At 42.1% G+C, this 19411-nt stretch overlaps 1 protein-coding gene and 1 long non-coding RNA gene across 3 annotated transcripts in view; one reads left to right on the forward strand and one right to left on the reverse strand.

Moving 5' to 3' along the window:
• The window catches only part of LOC105922647 (zinc finger protein 239), a 38138-nt gene that overhangs the window by 10092 nt on the left and 8635 nt on the right, over positions 1-19411 (reverse strand). Inside the window, exon 1 of one of the 2 annotated variants that reach the window (XM_036131295.1) lies at positions 1757-2081. The exons of the other annotated variant lie outside the window; for it this stretch is intronic. Within the exon in view, the coding sequence (XP_035987188.1) occupies positions 1757-1916 (160 nt within the window). The 5' untranslated portion in view covers positions 1917-2081. Of the gene's footprint in view, positions 1-1756; positions 2082-19411 lie in introns of those variants that run through there. 2 annotated transcript variants of the gene reach the window in all.
• LOC118560356 lies at positions 2145-19076 on the forward strand. Its single transcript, XR_004929277.1, has 3 exons — positions 2145-2376; positions 13881-13882; positions 19067-19076. It is a non-coding gene; the product is annotated as an uncharacterized LOC118560356 (long non-coding RNA).

Here is a 19411-nt window from a genome sequence, read left to right on the forward strand (position 1 = left end):
ACGGGCGGGTCTTCCTCTGCTGAGACGCGGTCTGTGTCTGACGCCGCTTTCTGCTGTTGCACGAACGTGTGAACAACATCCATCCGATCCATCCATCCATTTTCTGACCCTCTCAATCCCTCATGGCGTCGCTGGAGCCTTTTTCTCGATATAAAATAACTGTAGCCGTCCAGTGGTTTCATGGCTTTCATGCTCTCTCGTGTGTATTGGCCTGCCGTGTTTATAAGGCAGGTGTATATGTCGCGGTACGGAACACTTGGCCAGCATTTCACAGACTCACTCCGTCCCTTCAGGCTTCTGCTGTGTGGATCTGGCAATCTGATACCATCAACCATAAACTTACTCTTAAAACGATCTTGTGATACGTTATCTAAAGAAGAAAAATACGTGGAGAACTCGTCAGTTTCGCTGTTTGCGTCCGCCATTGTGTTCGTCTTTTGCCAACCAGTCCGGCGTGCATGCGCGAAAATCCCGGATCAAAACAATAACAATGAACTGGTCTATAGTAATGCTGCTATAGGCTTAGGTTACTGGAGGAAGTCAGGGCCTATATTTCTCACTCTACTGAGTTCTACTGTTCTTCAATTTTGCATTGCTTGTCATTTCAGCTTTTAAGTTTTTTTGTTCTCTCTTTTTTCCTTCATAGTAGGTACACCTGGTCTGGCGTTCTGTTAACTGTGACATCATCCAGGGAAGACAGCTCACCCGCTACTACCATCTAATGTAGAACAGATTACTAGATCCATGTGTGCTTCTGTGCTTTTTTGTCTCTCTTGTTGTGTCTCTGCTCTGTCTTCTGTAACCCCCAGTCGGTCGAGGCAGATGACCGTTCATACTGAGCCCGGTTCTGCCGGAGGTTTTGCTTCCCGTAAATGGGGCATTTTTCTTTCCACTGTCGCTTCATGCTTGCTCAGTATGAGGGATTGCTGCAAAGCCATGGACAATGCAGACGACTCTCCCTGTGGCTCTACGCTTCTCCAGGAGTGAATGCTGCTTGTCGGGACTTTGAAGCAATCAACTGGTTCCCTTATATAGGAATTTTTTTACAAATCTATATAATCTGATTGATTTTTATTTTGTAAAGTGCCTTGAGATGACATGTTTCATGAATTGGCGCTATATAAATAAAATTGAATGGAATTTAACTGTGTTAGCGTGATGTGTAAATGGTCCTAAGAACCAAGCTCGGATCATTCTCGGCACGGATCGGTTTAACAACCGTATTGCAAATAGGGCTATAGATGTACTTTTTTTAATCTATATTAAAAAAAAAACAAGGATAAATATTTGCTAGGTTTCTTATGCACAAAAAGGTTTTATAAGTTAACTACCCTGTCCAAGAAAACTGGGCAGCGTTCTATCAGTTTCCTCTAGATTTGAACCTATTATATAACTCTTAACTAATTTTGTCATAATAGTACATTGAACTGTAAAAGTTATGTTAAATTTGTATTAATAGTTAGCCCTAGAATCCAGTCAAATGTGCCCTTATTTCAAAAAAATACAGCAAAGACCAGAAAAACTTCAGGGTCACATTTCAGAAATATAGATTGGTACAGTTCGCTAATATTTACTGGGCTACGATGCAGGTTTATAAGCCAACATCTGCTGTGGAAAATATAGAAACAATCATGCAGATGTGGGAGACTGGGAGGATGTTAGTTTCAGGTCTGAACGGAGCCTCAGAGGCTGAAGCCTGTGTGTAAAACTAAGAGATCAGAAACTGGTTTATCAGACACTTTTTGTAGCTTCATACCGATTCTGGTGAGTTTTATCTGGGGTCTCCAGCAGCTTTCCACCCTTCTAGAGTCTTCCTCGTAGCGGACGATGGTTTTCTCAACCTCTGAGAAGATTTCTTCAGCAGCAGCAGTTAGTCGCTCTCTAATAAACTCTCTCAGATGCTGAACTGGAGACATTGTTGCTGAAACTACGCAGATATTCAGCTGAGATACGACAAACACAACCGTCTTCCAGCTGAGTCCACACACGCTGCTGCTGGAGCCTTTTAGTTTTACTTCCGCTGAGACAAAGCAGCTGATTGGTCCGTTTACCGCCCCCTGCTGGACTGGAGATGAGCAGCAGATATGCAGCAACAACAGACGACATTATCAGAACGGTTCAACAGAGAAGGAGGGAAGGAATGTGGATTTGGATATAATGACAAATCTTGGCCATTAATTTGTTACCAAGAAAGTTATCAATTTGGTCACAACAACATCTGGACCTCCATCTCAGGTCCTGGTTCCTCCAGAGTAGGAGTGTACCTGGATCACAGAGCAGGTATTCTGTCCTTCTACAGCGTCTCTGAAACCATGACTCTCCTCCACAGAGTCCAGACCACCTTCACTCAGCCGCTACATGCTGGAGTTTATGTTTGTTCTGAAGGTTCTGCTAAGTTCTGTAAACCCAAATAGACAGAATCCACTGAAGGTTCAGTGAGTTTGATTCTGCTTTTTAAATCTTCAGCAGATTATTTTCTTGATTGATGTTGTTTTATGTCTAAACTGCACAGAAATTAATAGACAGAGATTGTCAGCACTTGTTTTCCTTCAGAATTGATGTTCTGGTTCTGTTGAGTTTGTTAATTTCTCAACATTGTTTTCTAAACCAGCTGATCAGCCCCAGCATATGCTGTGTTTCTATCATTTTTGCTTTTAGCAGCTAAGACTGTGACCTTAGCAATAAAATGTCAAATGATTCCCCAGGTTTAAAAAGTGGAACCAGTTCTTACATCCGGTTCTGGTTTGGACCCATTTTGTTGAGTCCAGACACACATGAGACAACAGATATCATCTAATATTGTAAATTTCTCATCTGAGAATTGTTATATTTTGAATGTTTCATGTTTAATCATTAACTTAAAACATCTTTAAGGTAAATAACCTCAAAACAACAAAATCACCACACCTCTGATTAATATTTCAGTAAAAATGACAATGCAGCTGTACAATATAGTTTTATTTGAAACTTAAAATTTGCAGGATGTGTTTAGCAGCAAAATATGTAATAAAGAGATATAATGTGAATTTATGATATTTTATTGAATGAGGTGTTAAAGATTTACACCACAATTATGACCTAAATTTATTATTTTTGATGAGCATTAATGTTTTTTCAATAAATACTTTATCTATTAAAGTGAGACATTGTTTCTATCTACTAAGTCACTTTATTTTATTTTTCTGTTGGCATTAAACAGGCTTTTAGCATCATTCTTCAAATGTTTTTTCAACGTTTCTGTATATCAGATATGTTCTGACCTATGTGGATTCCTATTATAAACTAAAGCCATATGAAATTTGTGTGAAAGGGGCAGTGGATGGGTGTTCCAGGTTGGTTATATGGCTTCACACATGCTCAAAAAACAGTAATCCCAAAGTTATTACTAGATATTTTGTTTCACAAGTTGAGAAAAGAGGGAGAACCGTAGCCAGAATTCATATAGAAATGGAGACAGAGAATGGAACAATGGAAGACATTTAAAGATATTTGCATCTTGATCATGCTGACAGCTATTCTGAAAACTGCTTCATTGAAGGATCCAGCACCCAGAGCTAGCACATCAAGAGCTGGTGGGCTTTCTTAAGGAAATGTCGTGTACAGTACTGGATGAATCTTTTTTAAAACTGAAGGATTCAGACTACTGTACTGGTGACTTCTTGGATATGCAGCTACGTCTGTTCATCTGTTTAAATATCATAGAGGTATGTTTGAATGTAAATGAATACTATATGATACAGACTTTTGAATATGGAGTGTTTAAGAAGTTATTTATTTTCTTGTGATTCAGGAAGAACTCCAAAAAGTGGTTCACTTATGGAACACCCACATCATTCGTAAGATTAGAGATGCAATTGCTCCAAGCGGCCGGCCCTACATGCTGTAAATCCTTCCACGGCCTTTTGGTGAATATCATCTCAAACAGGTTTCTGAGCAAGTAGTGGAAACTTGAAAAGCCCAATGTCTTCAGAGAGGACCATTCACGTGATGAGACAGTGTTCGTACCTGCAGTATCATACTTTATGATGGCAGAAAACTTTCTTCATGCTCCATCCACACATGATGAAACAATTGAGTAATGCTTATTTTTAAGAGCGTGAATAAATCTGTGAGACGTGTGATATTTGCTTGTACAAAATTAAGAGATTTGGTGCAACAAATGACTTGTGAGCCTGTCCAGAATGACCCTGTCACTTTCCCACACAGTCAGAAATAGGCAGGTGCAGACTCCAAAACCACTGAAGGCCAAGCAGTCAAAGAAATACAGATGAAGGAAAAAAAAGAAACATACCTCTGTTTTCACTGACTCCTGTGTACCTATAGCTTTCATCATGATGTACATAACTTTTTGAATTTTGCTGCTAGGCTTTATTTTTTGTGTGATTCGTGTTATGTATGACAGCAAATATATGCTGCTACATATATTAGGACAATAACAAGAAATTTAAGTTTACATTTGCCTTGTAATCTATCAGACAGGACACAAAATATTTAAGTTACATATGTTCTATGAACCACACCACTGCCACTGATATTCAAAACATACTTTTCATATTTATAAAAGGAAGACTCCTAAAGTTTGTTACTGAACACTGAGACCCAGGATATGTCCTGTTAGACAGTGATGATATGGATGTGGTCAAATGAGTTGAAAAATAAAGTGCATATGCTTGTGTTCAACATGAAAACTTTTACTGAATATTTGGTAATAATCCATTACAAAATAAAATGTTATGGTTTGTGATCAAACCAGCTCATTCTTTCGTTAAAAACAGAACAGTACTTGTTGTTACATCATTTCACAGAAGAACATATATTAGAAGTACCTTTAACAAAAGCCCTGAAATATCCTTTTGAAACAAAGTTCTCTATCTCCAGAAGATGACCTAACTACAATATGATATATGTGTATTTAAAGGTGAATACATGGATCTCAAATTGAACATGATAAAATCATTTCACATACAGCAGACAAAAGTCTTTGCTATAAATCAGGGAACTATTGGGCTCAATGCATTTATATATCTTACAATCAACTTTGAAGAACATAAAGAAAAATAATGCTCTGTGGAAACAAAAGGAAAATAAGTGTAGTTTAACACATAATTTATAATTTTTACCTTAAAGCTTTGTATCAACAGCAAAAAACTTGTATTTCACAATGTTGTTGGAGTAATCTTTTTAACCAGTATTTTGCTCTATATCATTGTCAACAAAAACAAAAGCTAACTGATTCCATCATGGCTCACTGTCATATTTTCCAGAAAACATATAGTCATTTTTCTGAGTCAAATGGTAAGCTTTCTTCTGAAATATATTACATAGTGGTGTTACGTGCACCGAAACATTTTAGATTTTCCAAAACAAATTGCCCTTTTTCCATGAAAGGATTCCAACAGTTATCCCTTTTTAGATCTTTTGTTCAGAAAGAATAGTTCATTTGCTACAGTTGAAATGTATGATTATTTATTTATTTTTTGCTTCCTTTGGCAAATCCACTCTCCTTGTTCCTCCAATTTTTTTGCGTAGCTGCTTTCCTTCTTGTATCCATCCTTTCTAAAAGCCAGTTTGTTCCTCAAACATGATTTGGGGTTTCTATGAGTTGCATCAAATTCTACTTGGTCATGTGGTCTTCTGGATCTTTGTTCATTTCCCATCTTTGTTTTGAGTTTTCCAAGTAACGTCTGTCGATGCACATCTCTTTCACTTTATCCTTGGTACTTGGAGCAAAATCTCCGGGTGAAATTTTGTCACCATAGGTGTGAATGTAGGTGGCCGAGTTCTCATCATCCATGCTTCCTCCGACAAATGGCGACTTCTTAAAAATAAATAAAGGGCGCCCCTCTGTCTCTCCATCGTCTCCCATGACACTCAATTATCCCACGAGCTGATGCCAGGTTATGTTTCATTGTTACAAGGAGAAAATTATCTAATTTTAACAGGATAAGTCTCTCTTGTTAAAACGAGAAACTTATGTCATTAAAACGAAAAAGTTATCTCGTTAAAACAAGTTTCCTTGTCACCCGTCTGACTGCAAAACGCTTCTGTACGATCCGTGAACGCCCATGTCCTCCCGCAGCAGGAAGAGGAAGCCTGTGAGCCTTCACTGACGGCAGCAAATCCAGATATTACACATACAAATCCTACTACGCATTGGTGGATCCCTGTTATGGAAATATTATTCTGCATATGGCCTCACACCACTCGGATGTGTGAGCATTGGAGACACAAGGACACACATAAGGCGCACACTTCAGCTCCTCGGCTCTTGGCCTCAAGGTCAAATGCTCTGGTGTGACTATGCAGATAATGAATGTCTGGGATATGACTGTCTCTGTTTGTCAGGTTTAAACACCTAAAACATTTTTTAAACAACACACAGGGAGGAAAGACAACAGACGTTCGATCCTTTTAAACTTGCAAGGAGAACGACAGGGACAAACTCAGGTACATGTCTCCTATCGCTCTGAAGTACATTCCTGCTGCCCCTTACTTTTTATTTTCAGAGAGATCCTTAGACAACTCACACTGTGAAGAGTAGGGAGTATGGGAGGCATATAGCAATGTGACCTTCGAAATAATACAAAGCAGTTTCCCACAGTTCAGTTATGAGTGTGCACACCAGATGGCTGATTGCAGTTCATCACAGTCTCGAACATAACTTGAAACACAACTATCACGTGTTTTTTCTGCTTTCTGCAGGCCTTCTGTACACACAAGAGAGAGACAATCAATACACATATACAGTAAAATAAAATGGTAACCACTGGTCTATATGTTTCAGTAAATATATGATAAAAACAATAAACACAGTAACACAGAGAGAGAGAGAGAGAGAGAGAGAGAGAGAGAGAGAGAGAGAGAGATTAAGAAATCACTGGAATAAACTCAAACCTCAAAACCTTTTTTATAGTAATGAGTAAATACGTGACAAATGCAATGAACATGGTGAATAAAATAAAACATGTAGAGAATAATAAAAATGATTCTAACACTGTTATCTCATGGTACAGTTATAGGGTATTTAGGGGTAGCCGGGGAGGAGACAGGGCACAAACAGACTGCAGCGGGACTGTGGGGTGCGATTACTTTCCATCTATGTGATCTCTGCGCTGTTTCTCAAAAAAAGTGCTGGAACTTCATCACTGCACCATTTCCTTTTTCAATAGCTCTAGGAAGTCAGTTATTGTTTAGAGTTCCTTCAACAATCCCTCACGGCAAACGTGTGTCAGGGTTTAGTTTTGATCTGGCTTTTGTTCACAAATATTTTTCAGTTCTTCTTTCTTGTCAGGTTTTAGTTATGTTCTGGCTTCATTTATTAGTTTCAGTTTCCTCCTCCCATTCTCACTCAGCTTTCCCTTCACTCCCGCTGCAGTTAGTCACACCTGTCAGTCACTAATTAGTCAGTTACTCACTTCACCCTCCAGTCTCCCTACTTAAGCCTCCCTCTCCCTTCACTTCTCTGCCGCTCCGTCTTCAGTACACCACTAACTCCTCGCCTGTCTACTTGTGTTTTCCCTACTCGCTGTTGGAACTCTGCCATCTCTGCATCTCAATAACCTCAGTAGTGATGGGTTGATGAGGCGTCATGAAGCGATTCGACACATTGCCAAACTGTATTGATACTGTGGCGATACTGTGTCACTGAATACTGACACCTGCTGGACCTTAAAAATCTCTACAGGCAACCTAGTTGACAGAGTTAACTAACACTGATCTGATGACCATGTATATGCAATGTTTACAATTTAAGTCATTGTATGTTGCATTGTATTATTTTATATTTCCATTTGAATTTAAAGTATATTGGATTTTTTTTTAGTTCCAGTCAAATAATGTCAATCTATATCATAACGTAACAATCTCTAAGTAAACATGTTGTGAATGAGGATGCTTGTGGACTGGCTTTTTTATTTATTTAAAAAAAAAAATTCCTACCATGTCCTTTCAATGCACCCCCCCCCCACACACACACACACACACAAACACACATACTCCCCCTTTTGTGTTGAACAGTGATGTGTGGTGAAAACAGCTTTAATTCTCCATCACATAACTTTCATATGGCACATGCATTGACTTTTTCAACAATTTTCTATTGCGGTTTTCAACAGCAACGGCATTGTTTCTTATGGTTTAATATTGTCCATATGCCTTCTTTAAAGATTTCTGATTCTACTCAAGCTTATTTCCTGTCATTGCCATGGTGAATCACATTATTTGCGTTCCAGTGATCGGGCTTTTTTTTTCATGCTCATGCTCACGTTCAATGGTTGATCGGGCGCTGTGTTTAGTTACCTGACTAATATCATCTGTTCTGAAATCAGACATGCTGAGTATGACAAAGGGAGGAAGAGCTGCTCAGAGTTGCAGCTTTCTACTCAGTCGTTTTTTCTGAAACGGCGATCAGAACAAAGACGGACAGCGCAACCTGTCCAACCATAAAGGCGTTTGCCCAACCCATCAATCAGCGGTGCGCTCCGATCAGCACCTGCCGCTCACAGAGCAGGGCCGTGGAACACCATCACACCAGAGTTGCAAAATGGTTAAAAAAAACTTGGTTTATTATTTAGTTTACAGTTCAGCTTGGATTTTATTTACTGTGCAGCATAGCTTTGCTGTACGCGCTGAATCCAGATGCTGTGCGCGAATGCACACGTGCGCAGTTTAGAGGGAACAGAAACAGTTTGGCGCGTCAGTCAGTTCGAAACAGTTCCTGTATCGGTCACGTGACTTTCCCATAGCGATATGCGCATCGACACAGGTTTTGCTCTACAAGCTCGACGCATGCGCCGATGCATCGGTGTTGCCGGACCCATCACTAAACCTCAGCCTGCTATTGATATTACCAGCTGCATATTTGCTAACCCCCCTGGACATTATCTGCCAGCCCTCTGTGTCCATCTCCAGCAACTGTGGAATTATCCTGCCTCATCTGTGCAACTAATCCTGCTGTGACTCTGATCTTCAAGTACTCTCTCTGTTGAGCTTCTGGTCCTGCTTGCCAGCTCCTGCACACATCTACAACTCTACTCCAGTTCAGTCCTGCATCTCTGGTTCCACCTGCCATTATTCATCTTCCTCACAATAAACTCTCTATTTTAGCTCTGTGTGCGCGTGCTCTGTCCGGGTTCATCCAAGAACAAATCATGGCAACATGTAGAAAAAAGCATGTGTGCAAAGAGAGCCAATGAGGAAACCGCTTGACTTTTCACCAAAGATTTGGCTGTATTTCTGGGTCTTAGTGCAGGGGTTAAAGCAAAAATAATCAGTTTGACTGAAATTTTTTTTAGAGTCAGCCCATATATTCCCAGGACTGTGGACATCATGCCACATTAGTTACCTCACTTGCTTATTGTGCAGTCAACTTTAATCAAATCTGGTAGTTTTTAAAATATGCATTTAAAATATACCATTCCTGTCTCTGTCCCAACTTTCAGCATCAGAGCCTTGGCGTAATCCTTGAGAGCCCTCTACATACTCTCCTTCACTTTCCACATCCAGAACATCACCTGGTTAACTTTATATTTGCAGCATCAAGTTCTTTCTTCACACTTTTGCCAAACTGGTCCACAGTCCACTTTACAATTTCAGCTCCCTTCCCTCCCTGTTCTCCAGAAAACCTCCATAAACTACAACTAGAACAAACCCAGCAGCTTGCATCATTACATCATCTACTTCCAACCTCAACATTAACTCCACTGGCTCGCTGTCTGATTAAGTATAAATTAATCCTATGAACATACTAGGCCAACCACAACCTGGACAATGCAGGACACATTACCAGCACTATGATGTCATACATTTTAATTTAACACAGATCTCACATTGCAATAATCAGTCGCTGCTTTGCCCGTTATTGCACAGCAATTAATTATCACAGCTCCTGAGTTTATAAAAAGGCATCACTTAACTATTTTAAAGTGTAATATAATTGAGTTTTAAATTAAACAAAATAGTAAATAATGAGGAGATCCCTGGTTTATCAGCTAAGTTACGGGAAGCGGGGGAATAAACGCTGGCAGGAGGAGCGACAGGCTTACCAAGGGAAGTTGTTGTCAGATGTTCAATCAGCTTAACTTCCTGACCTGCTGGTTCATAAATCCAAAGAAACCCCTTGACCACCGCTACTTTCATTCATGGCATCTGTGGGCAATTTGAGACACTCCTTCAAAAGTTAATATGATTGAACGCCGAAAAACGTGAGACTGGTGGATGTCTGCTTGCAAAGACCCGCCCTACTCTCTTTCTGATTGGCTAATATCCCGGCTCTGCCATGTTTAGTTGGTTGAGAGCAGCTTTAGTTTAAAACCTTGAAAAAACAAATGCTAGACGGAACAATTTGCGCTAATTTTCCAAATGACGGAAATCCGTTGCAGCGACGGAGAACTTTAACCCCTCCATTAGTGCCTCTGTGTGTGTTAACAGATTGATCTACACATTTGCAAATAATATTGCGGCAATAATGCCCCCATATGCCTCTCCGGTGCTCCCGCTGGCATGGATACAAATGGTGGAGCTTCTGGCTTTTTTAGCCATTTGCGAATGTCCATCTTTCTGACTTAAAATATCCTCGTTTACGCTTGGTTTGTTTCTTCTTATCCTTTAAATTTTAATGGTGGTTGGTGAACAACTTAAAGGGGCATTACCACCACATTTAGTTTCTTCTTCCTTTGGCGTTTTGAAGAGTGCTTGATGGATTCAAGGAAAACTAAGAACTTGGAATCTTATTTTTATATTTTAAAATAAACTAATTTATCTAAATTTAAATTACTGTATATTTTGGCTTGGAAAAAAAGGAGAGGTGGTTTCCTACACCTTGTAGGCTGGAATTACAAATATCAAATAAAATAATACATTTTGACTGAGGGGGCATTTTTCCCTGGATCTGAAGCAAAATTGTGTGCTTCTTTGCATGCACATGGTTTTACAAATATTACAAATACAGAAAGACAGTTTATTACATCCTAAGAACAGATTAAATCACATTTAACAACTAGGAATATCACAGAAAACAACATAAGTAAATTTTTTAACTATGCCTACATTAGGATTATTTCCTTACTAACTAGTGACTTCTTGAGATTTGTTTTGAAAAACATGACTAGCTGCCATTCTAATATCATGCTGCAAACTATTCCAATATGAAACAGCTTAGTATATCAAAGTATTCTTCAGTTTTTTGCACAGGCAAAGTAAATGTCAGATCAATGGGTCATCTCATCGCATCTATCTTTGATGCATGGCATCAACATTGGCTATAGACCAGTTTACGCGTGACGTCGGCGCTACATCCGGGTCCCACTCGTAGGCAAAAACAGAACTGTTCTCGTCTACTACATGACAAAACGGTTGATTTAGAGCGTACTTTTAGTTAGTTTATTTTTGGAATCTAAACAATGCCTACGACTTGTTGTGCTCCCGGTTGCACACAGAGGCATTCCAAATCGTCAGATGTACGTTTCTGTCGTTTACCGAAGGACGAAGAAAGAAATAGATAATTTTAATGAAAAGAGCGCAGGCAGACACTCCCAATGGACTGGGGGAGCCATCAGTTGATCACAATATTCTCCTACAAAGACTTGAGCATACTGTAGGGATTAAGGGAAAAGCATTAGGCTGGTTTAAATCTTATCTGTCGGACAGATTCCAGTTTGTTCATGTTAATAATAAATCTTCCTCAAACTCTAGGGTCACTTGTGGAGTACCACAGGGTTCAGTCCTTGGACCAATTCTATTTACTATATATATGCTTCCGATTGGCAAAATTATCAGACAGCATGGGATTAATTTCCACTGTTATGCTGATGACACTCAGCTATATTTATCCATAAATCCTGATGAATCCAATCAGTTACTTCGACTGCAGTCATGTCTTGATGACATCAAAAGCTGGATGACTTTAAATTTCCTGCATTTAAATTCTGACAAGACAGAAGTTGTAATCTTTGGGCCAGAGTCTTCAAAATATAAAGTTCTTAATCAATCCCTTAATCTGGATGACATTAACTTGGCCTCTGGTAATAAAGTTAAAAATCTTGGTGGTGTTTTCGACCAAGACATGTCATTTAAATCCCATATTAAACAGGTTTCCAGAGTTTCCTTTTTTCACCTCCGGAATATCGCCAAAATTAGAAACATTCTGTCCAGGAGTGATGCTGAAAAACTAGTCCATGCATTTGTTACTTCAAGGCTGGACTATTGTAATTCTTTACTATCAGGAAGTCCACAAAATGCAGTTCGAAGTCTTCAGCTGATTCAAAATGCTGCGGCAAGAGTTCTGATGAAAATCAACAAGAGGGATCATATTTCTCCTGTTTTAGCTTCCCTTCATTGGCTTCCTGTTAAATCAAGAATAGAATTTAAAATTCTCCTTCTAACGTATAAAGCCCTTAATAATCAAGCTCCATCATATATCAGAGCTCTGATTACCCCGTATGTTCCTAACAGAGCACTTCGCTCTCAGACTGCAGGTCTGCTGGTGGTTCCAAGAGTCTCTAAAAGTAGAATGGGAGGCAGATCCTTTAGCTATCAGGCTCCTCTCCTGTGGAACCAACTCCCAGTTTTGGTCCGTGAGGCAGACACCCCGTCTACTTTTAAGACTAGGCTTAAAACTTTCCTTTTTGACAAAGCTTATAGTTAGAGTGGCTCATACCCTGAGCTATCTCTATAGTTGTGCTGTGATAGGCTTAGGCTGCTGGAGGACATCAGGGTCTAATTTTCTCACTCTACTGATTTCTACTGTTCTTCAGTCTACTGTTCTCCAGTTTTGCATTGTATTACATTGAAATGACTGTCGTCATTTCAGCTTTTAACTTTTTGCTCTCTCTCTTTTTCTTCATAGTAGGTACACCTGGTCTGGCGTTCTGTTAACTGTGACATCATCCAGAGAAGACGGCTCACCCGCTACTACCATCTAATGTAAAACAGATTACTAGATCAATGTGTGCTTCTGTGCTTGTTTGTCTGTCTTGTTGTGTCTCTGTTCTGTCTTCTGTAACCCCAGTCGGTCGAGGCAGATGACCGTTCATACTGAGCCCGGTTCTGCCGGAGGTTCTTCCTTCCCGTTAATGGGTGGTTTTTCTTCCCACTGTCGCTTCATGCATGCTCAGTATGAGGGATTGCAGCAAAGCCATGTACAATGCAGACGACTCTTCCTGTGGCTCTACGCTTCCCCAGGAGTGACTGCTGCTGCTCGGGACTTTGATGCAATCAACTGGTTTCCTTATATAGGACATTTTTGACCAATCTGTATAATCTGACCCAATCTGTATAATATGATTGAACTTGACTTTGTAAAGTGCCTTGAGATGACATGTTTCATGATTTGGCGCTATATAAATAAAATTGAATTGAATTGAATTGAATCATACCAGGACAGAAATTGCAGACTACACTTCATCTCCGATAAATAAAACTTAATTCTGCACTAGTCATTGTTCTACTTAAATACCGGCGGAGGGGAGGTGGCGATCGCTAGACGGGGCCAGGAGAAGCAGAGTCGATGCGCTGCAGCAGCAGCACGCCGTATTGTTTTAGTTTTCTTCGTGCAATCAGTGTGCAACAATGTTCACCAGACAGCAGCTGCATTACGCCCCAGTTCATGCGCGCTAGTACGTCTGTGTTTACGCTGCAACGTCACCAACACCCCCACCCATTTTTACAAGACAAAAACAGCAAAATAATCCGTAGTGAACAATGTTTTTATTAACCTACCGGGTGGGTCTTCCTCTCTGCTGAGGCGCGTCTGTGCCCGACTCCGCTTTCTGCTGTTACACAAACATGTCTGAACATCCATCCATCCATTTTCTGACCCGCTTAATCCCTCATGGCGTCGCGGGGGTTGCTGGTGCCTATGTCCCGATTTAAAATAATTGTAGCCGTCCAGTGGTTTCAGGGGCTTTCGTGCTCTCTCGTGTGTACTGGCCTGCGTGTTTATAAGGCAGCTGTATATGTCGCGGTACGGAACACTTGGCCAGCATTTCACAGACTCGCTCCGTCCCTTCAGGCTTTTGCTGTGTGGATCTGGCAATCTGATACCATCAACCATCAACTTACTCTTAAAACGATCTTGTGATACATTATCTAAAAAAGAAAAATACGTGGAGAACCCGTCAGTTTCTCTGTTTGCGTCCGTCATTGTGTTGGCCTTTTGCCTACCAGTCCGGCGCGCATGCGCGAAAAACCTGCATCAAAACAATAAAAATGAACTAGTCTATAAGAAGTCAGCCCAGAGTAAGTATTGTAGCGCTATTCTGCGCCACCTGTGTGGGTTCTCATGTGAACATTAAATGGACCAATTCGATTAAAAGTTTTACCACATGCCTGACAAGAAAAGCGTCCTACACCAGTGTGGGTTCTTTTGTGATCATTCAAAATATTAATCTGATTAAAAGATTTTCCGCATGCCTGACAAGGAAAAGATCTCTCCCCTGTGTGGGTTTTCCTGTGAAGATTTAAATTACCAATTTGACTAAAGGTTTTTCCACATGTCTAACAAAAAGGTCTCTCCCCTGTATGGGTTCTTTGGTGAGCATTTAAATTACTCTTAGCAGAGAATTTCTTTCCACATGTCTGACAATGAAAAGGCTTCTCTCTTGTGTGGGTTTTCCTGTGAATATTTAAATTACCAATTTGACTAAAAGTTTTTCCACATGTCTGACAAGAAAAAGGTCTCTCCCCTGTATGGGTTCTTTGGTGAGCATTTAAATCACCCTTAGCATAGAATTTCTTTCCACATGTCTGACAAGGAAAAGGTCTCTCACCTGTGTGGGTTTTCCTGTGAATATTTAAATTACCAATTTGACTAAAAGTTTTTCCACATGTCCGACAAGAAAAGGGTCTCTCCCCTGTATGGGATCTTTGGTGTACATTTAAATCACCCTTAGCGGAGAATTTCTTTCCACATGTCTGACAAGGAAAAGGTCTCTCACCTGTGTGGGTTTTCCTGTGAATATTTAAATTACCAATTTGACTAAAAGTTTTTCCACATGTCTGACAAGAAAAAGGTCTCTCCCCTGTATGGGTTCTTTGGTGAGCATTTAAATAACCCTTAGCGGAGAATTTCTTTCCACATGTCTGACAAGGAAAAGGTCTCTCACCTGTGTGGATTTTCTTTTGAATATTTAAATTTTCACAAGGGTTTTTCTCTTCCTCTTTAAGCCATGGAGATGCCGGTTCCCCCTGCTCTTCAATCAGCGGTTCCCTTTCCTTTTGTTCCTCTTTAGCCAAAGAAGACACAAGCTCTAAATTTTGTTTTTCAATCAATGGAGGTTCTGGGTGTTCCTCTTCCTCTTTAATCCATGGAGGTCTTTTATCCCCATGTTCTTCAATCAGAGGAGCTTCTGGATCCTCTTTAATCAGTGGACGTTGTGGTTCCATCTGTTCCTCTTCAGTCCACCGAGGTTCTACTTCCTCCTGGTCATTACTGGACCTCCTCCCCTCGTCACAGAGTTGTTGGATGACAGAAGCTTCCTCGTCCATGGAGACATTTGGCTTTTGAAGGTCTGTGGGAACAAATTATGTGATTGTTAATGTAACTACTCTGATGACTGTTTTATGGATCTGCCTGGTTGTTCCTGGAGATAAAATTAGTCTGTAGAGAAAAATTCAATTGTATTTATATAGCGCTAATTCACAATGTATGTCAGCTCAAAGCTCTTAGCGTCAATTCAATCAAAACATTTTAGATTGGTCAAAAGGTTTTCCATCTAAGAAAGTCCAGCAGATTGCGTCAGGTCTGTGACTAGCAGCATTTACTACCCCTGAAAAGACGTGTAGTCACAGTGGGCAGACCTTTGCATTGTCGTTGGCTATGCAAGAATCCTTCATACCAAGCATGCATGTATCAGTGGATACAGTGGATATGAAAACATCTCAAGACAGAGCAGGGACAGGAAAGAGCACAGAAGCACTCATCCAGGAATACTTTCTTTGTTAGGGAGAGTAACAACAGATGATTTGCCCCCCAGGATTGAGTCAAAGCCTAAACAGAACACAAGACTAGACTATGAAGAGAAAAAAAGACAGAAAATAAAAGTTAAAAGTTGGTATAACAACTAGGGTTGGGCAACGATTAAAATATTTAATCGCGAGTAATCGCATAATTTGCCTGATTAATCGCAATTAATCGCATTGTATTTACAAACTCCAAGAATGAATTCAAAAGTAGTGTAAAGAGCACTTTTATTTTAATGTTCTGCTGCCATATGAACAAAAGTGTTGTAACATTTGTAGCACTTATCAGTAACACATATTTAGGGTAAAGCTCAACTTAAACATGTAAAACAACAAATAGCAATAATAATAAGTTTAAGCTTATTGCCACTGACAGGGAATTCTCTTTATGAGGAAAAAAATCTAACAAAAACAGGCAATTTCTGAGGTAACCGCAGGGAGCAGCATTACCATTTTATGTTCAATACCAAAGTTTAACTTGGCAGTGGTTACAACTAACTTGTTTCTGTCATATTCGTTGCTGGAAGAACTTTAAACTGAAATGCTTGCTAACTCGATATGCTTGCGTTGCTTGCGTTTATTTGACGTTAACACGCGTTTTTTTGTTGTTGCTTTCTCGCGTGCATATAGTGAATGGCAGGGAACAGGCAAAAACACATGGATACTTTGAAGCGAGAAGCGACTTCACCGACGGCGTCGATGCAGACCCCGCTCCGCTCTGCACAAAACTTGTTCCGTTCGCCAACTCACCGCCTCGCCTAAGAAAATTCCTGCGGGAAACACCGCTTTTCGCATGTCGGCTTTGTTTTTTTCCGGCCAGCACCTTTGTTCCTCTTTGAATCCGAGGTTTGGCTGACAGTGAGGTTATTGGCGCATTATCGCCACCTACTCTTCTGATTCAAACCCCTACACCGCAGCAACAGACCTTCACAAAATAAAAGCATGTGAGCAACATGCGTTAATGCGCGTTAAAGAAAATATCGCCGTTAATAGTCTAATGAGTTAACGCGAAATTAACGCGTTAACTTGCCCAGCCCTAATAACAACAAATAATGCAAAGTTGGAGAACGCAGTTAGAGAACCACATCTTGATGTCCTCCAGCAGCCTAGACTGGGACATGCCTGGAACACCTCACCAGGGAGGCGTCCAGGAGGCATCCTAACCAGATGCTCGAGCCACCTCAACTGGCTCCTCTGGACGTGGAGGAGCAGCAGCTCTACTCTGAGTCCTCCCTGGATGACTGAGCTCCTCACCTTATCTCTAAGGGAGAGCCCAGCCACACCACGGAGAAAACTAATTTCGGTCGCTTGTATCCGGGATGTCGTTATTTCGGTCAAGACCCAAAGCTCCTGACCATAGATGAGGGTAGGAACGTAGATCGACCGGTAAATCGAGAGCTTCGCCTTTTGGCTCAGCTCTCTCTTCACCACAACGGATCGGTACAGCGCCCGCTTCACAGCAGACGCCGCACCAATCCGCCTGTCGATCTCCTGCTCCATTTTCCCCTCATTCGTGAACAAGACCCCAAGACACTTGAACTCCTCCACTAGGGGCAGCACATCCTCCCCAACCCGGAGGAGGCACTCTTCCCTTTTCCGGTTCAAGACCATGGTCTCGGATTTGGAGGCACTGATTTTCATCCCGGCCGCTTCGCACTCGGCTGCGAACCGCTGCCGGGAGAGCTGTAGATCACGCCCTGATGAAGCCAATAGGACCACATCATGCGCGAATAGCAGAGACACAATCCTAAGGCCACCAAAACGGATCCCCTCAACACCTTGGCTGCGCCTAGAAATTCTGTCCATAAAAGTTATGAACAGAATCGGTGGCAAAGGGGAACCTTGGTGGAGTCCAACTCTCACCGGAAACGAGTCCGACTTACTGCCGGCAATGCGGACCAGACTCTGACACCGGTCATACAGAGACCTGACAGCCCTTATTAAAGGGCCCGGTACTCCATACTCCTAGAGTACCCCCCACAGGATCCCTCGGGGGGATTCTCCAGATCCACAAAACACATGTAGACTGGTTGGTCAAACTCTCATGCCCCCTCCAGGATCCTGCTGAGGGTGTAGAGCTGATCCAGTGTTTCACGGCCAGGACGAAAACCACACTGCTCTTCCTGAATCCGAGATTCGACTATGCAACGGACCCTCCTTTCCAGGACCACCACCCCAGTCTGCCAATCCAGGGGAACTGCCCCCGATGTCCACGCAAGGCTGCGTTAACCAACACAGCCCCACAACATTCAGAGCCTTAAGGTACTCAGGGCGAATCTCATCCACCCCCGGGGCCTTGCCACCGAAGAGCTTTTTAACCACCTTGGCAACCTCGGCACCAGAGATGGGAGAACCCACCCCGGGGTCCCCAGGCTCTGCTTCCGCAATGGAAGACGTGTTGGTGGGATTAAGGAGGTCTTCGAATTATTCTGCCCACCGATGCACGACGTCCCGTGTCGAGGTCAGCAGCACACCACCCCCACTGTAAACAGTGTTGGTACTGCACTGCTTCCCCCTCCTGAGATGCCGGATAGTGGACCAGAATCGCTTCGAAGCCGTACAGAAGTCTTTTTCCGTGGCCTCCCCGAACTCTTCCCATGCCCGACTTTTTGCCTCGGCGACCAGCCGAGACGCCTGCCGCTTCGACTGCCGGTACACGTCAGTTGCTTCCGGAGTCCCACAAGCCAATAAAGCCCGGTAGGACTCCTTCTTCAGCTTGACGGCTTCCCTCACCGCTGGTGTCTACCAGCGTGTTCAAGGGTTGCCGCCGCGACATTCACCGACAACCTTGCGGCCACAGCTTCGACTAGCCACCTCAACAATAGAGGTGCAGAACATAGTCCATTCAGACTCAATGTCCCCCGCCTCCCTCGGGACGTGTTCAAAGCTCTCCCGGAGGTGGAAGTTAAAACTCCGTCTCACAGGGGACTCATCCAGACGTTCCCAGCAAACCCTCACAATACGTTTGGGCCTGCCAGGTCTGACCGGCTTCCTCCCCCACCATCGGAGCCAACTCACCACCAGGTAGTGGTCAGTGGAGAGCTCCGCCCCTCTCTTCACCCGAGTGGCCAAGACATGCGGCCGCAGATCAGATGAAACGACAACAAAGTCGATCATTGAACTGCGGCCTAAGAGCAAATGTCGACACCCCTACGCTTGAACATGGTTTTTGTGATGGATAATCCATGACGAGCACAGAAGTCCAACAACAAAACACCACTCGAGTTCAGATCAGGTGGGCCGTTCCTCCCAACCACGCCCCTCCAGGTCCCACTGTCATTGCCCACGTGAGCGTTGAAGTCCCCCAGCAGAACGAGGGAGTCCCCAGGAGGGGCACTCTCCAGTTAACCTGACAACAGCCAGCTGTATGTATCGCTCCGCCTAGCTACACTCACATACATCTGGGACACGGCCATAGGAATTGCCTTTACTGAAGGCTGGGCCTTATCAAAAC

This window comes from Fundulus heteroclitus, unplaced genomic scaffold, assembly GCF_011125445.2.
Source record: "Fundulus heteroclitus isolate FHET01 unplaced genomic scaffold, MU-UCD_Fhet_4.1 scaffold_42, whole genome shotgun sequence".
In the NCBI taxonomy this organism is placed as follows: domain Eukaryota; kingdom Metazoa; phylum Chordata; class Actinopteri; order Cyprinodontiformes; family Fundulidae; genus Fundulus; species Fundulus heteroclitus.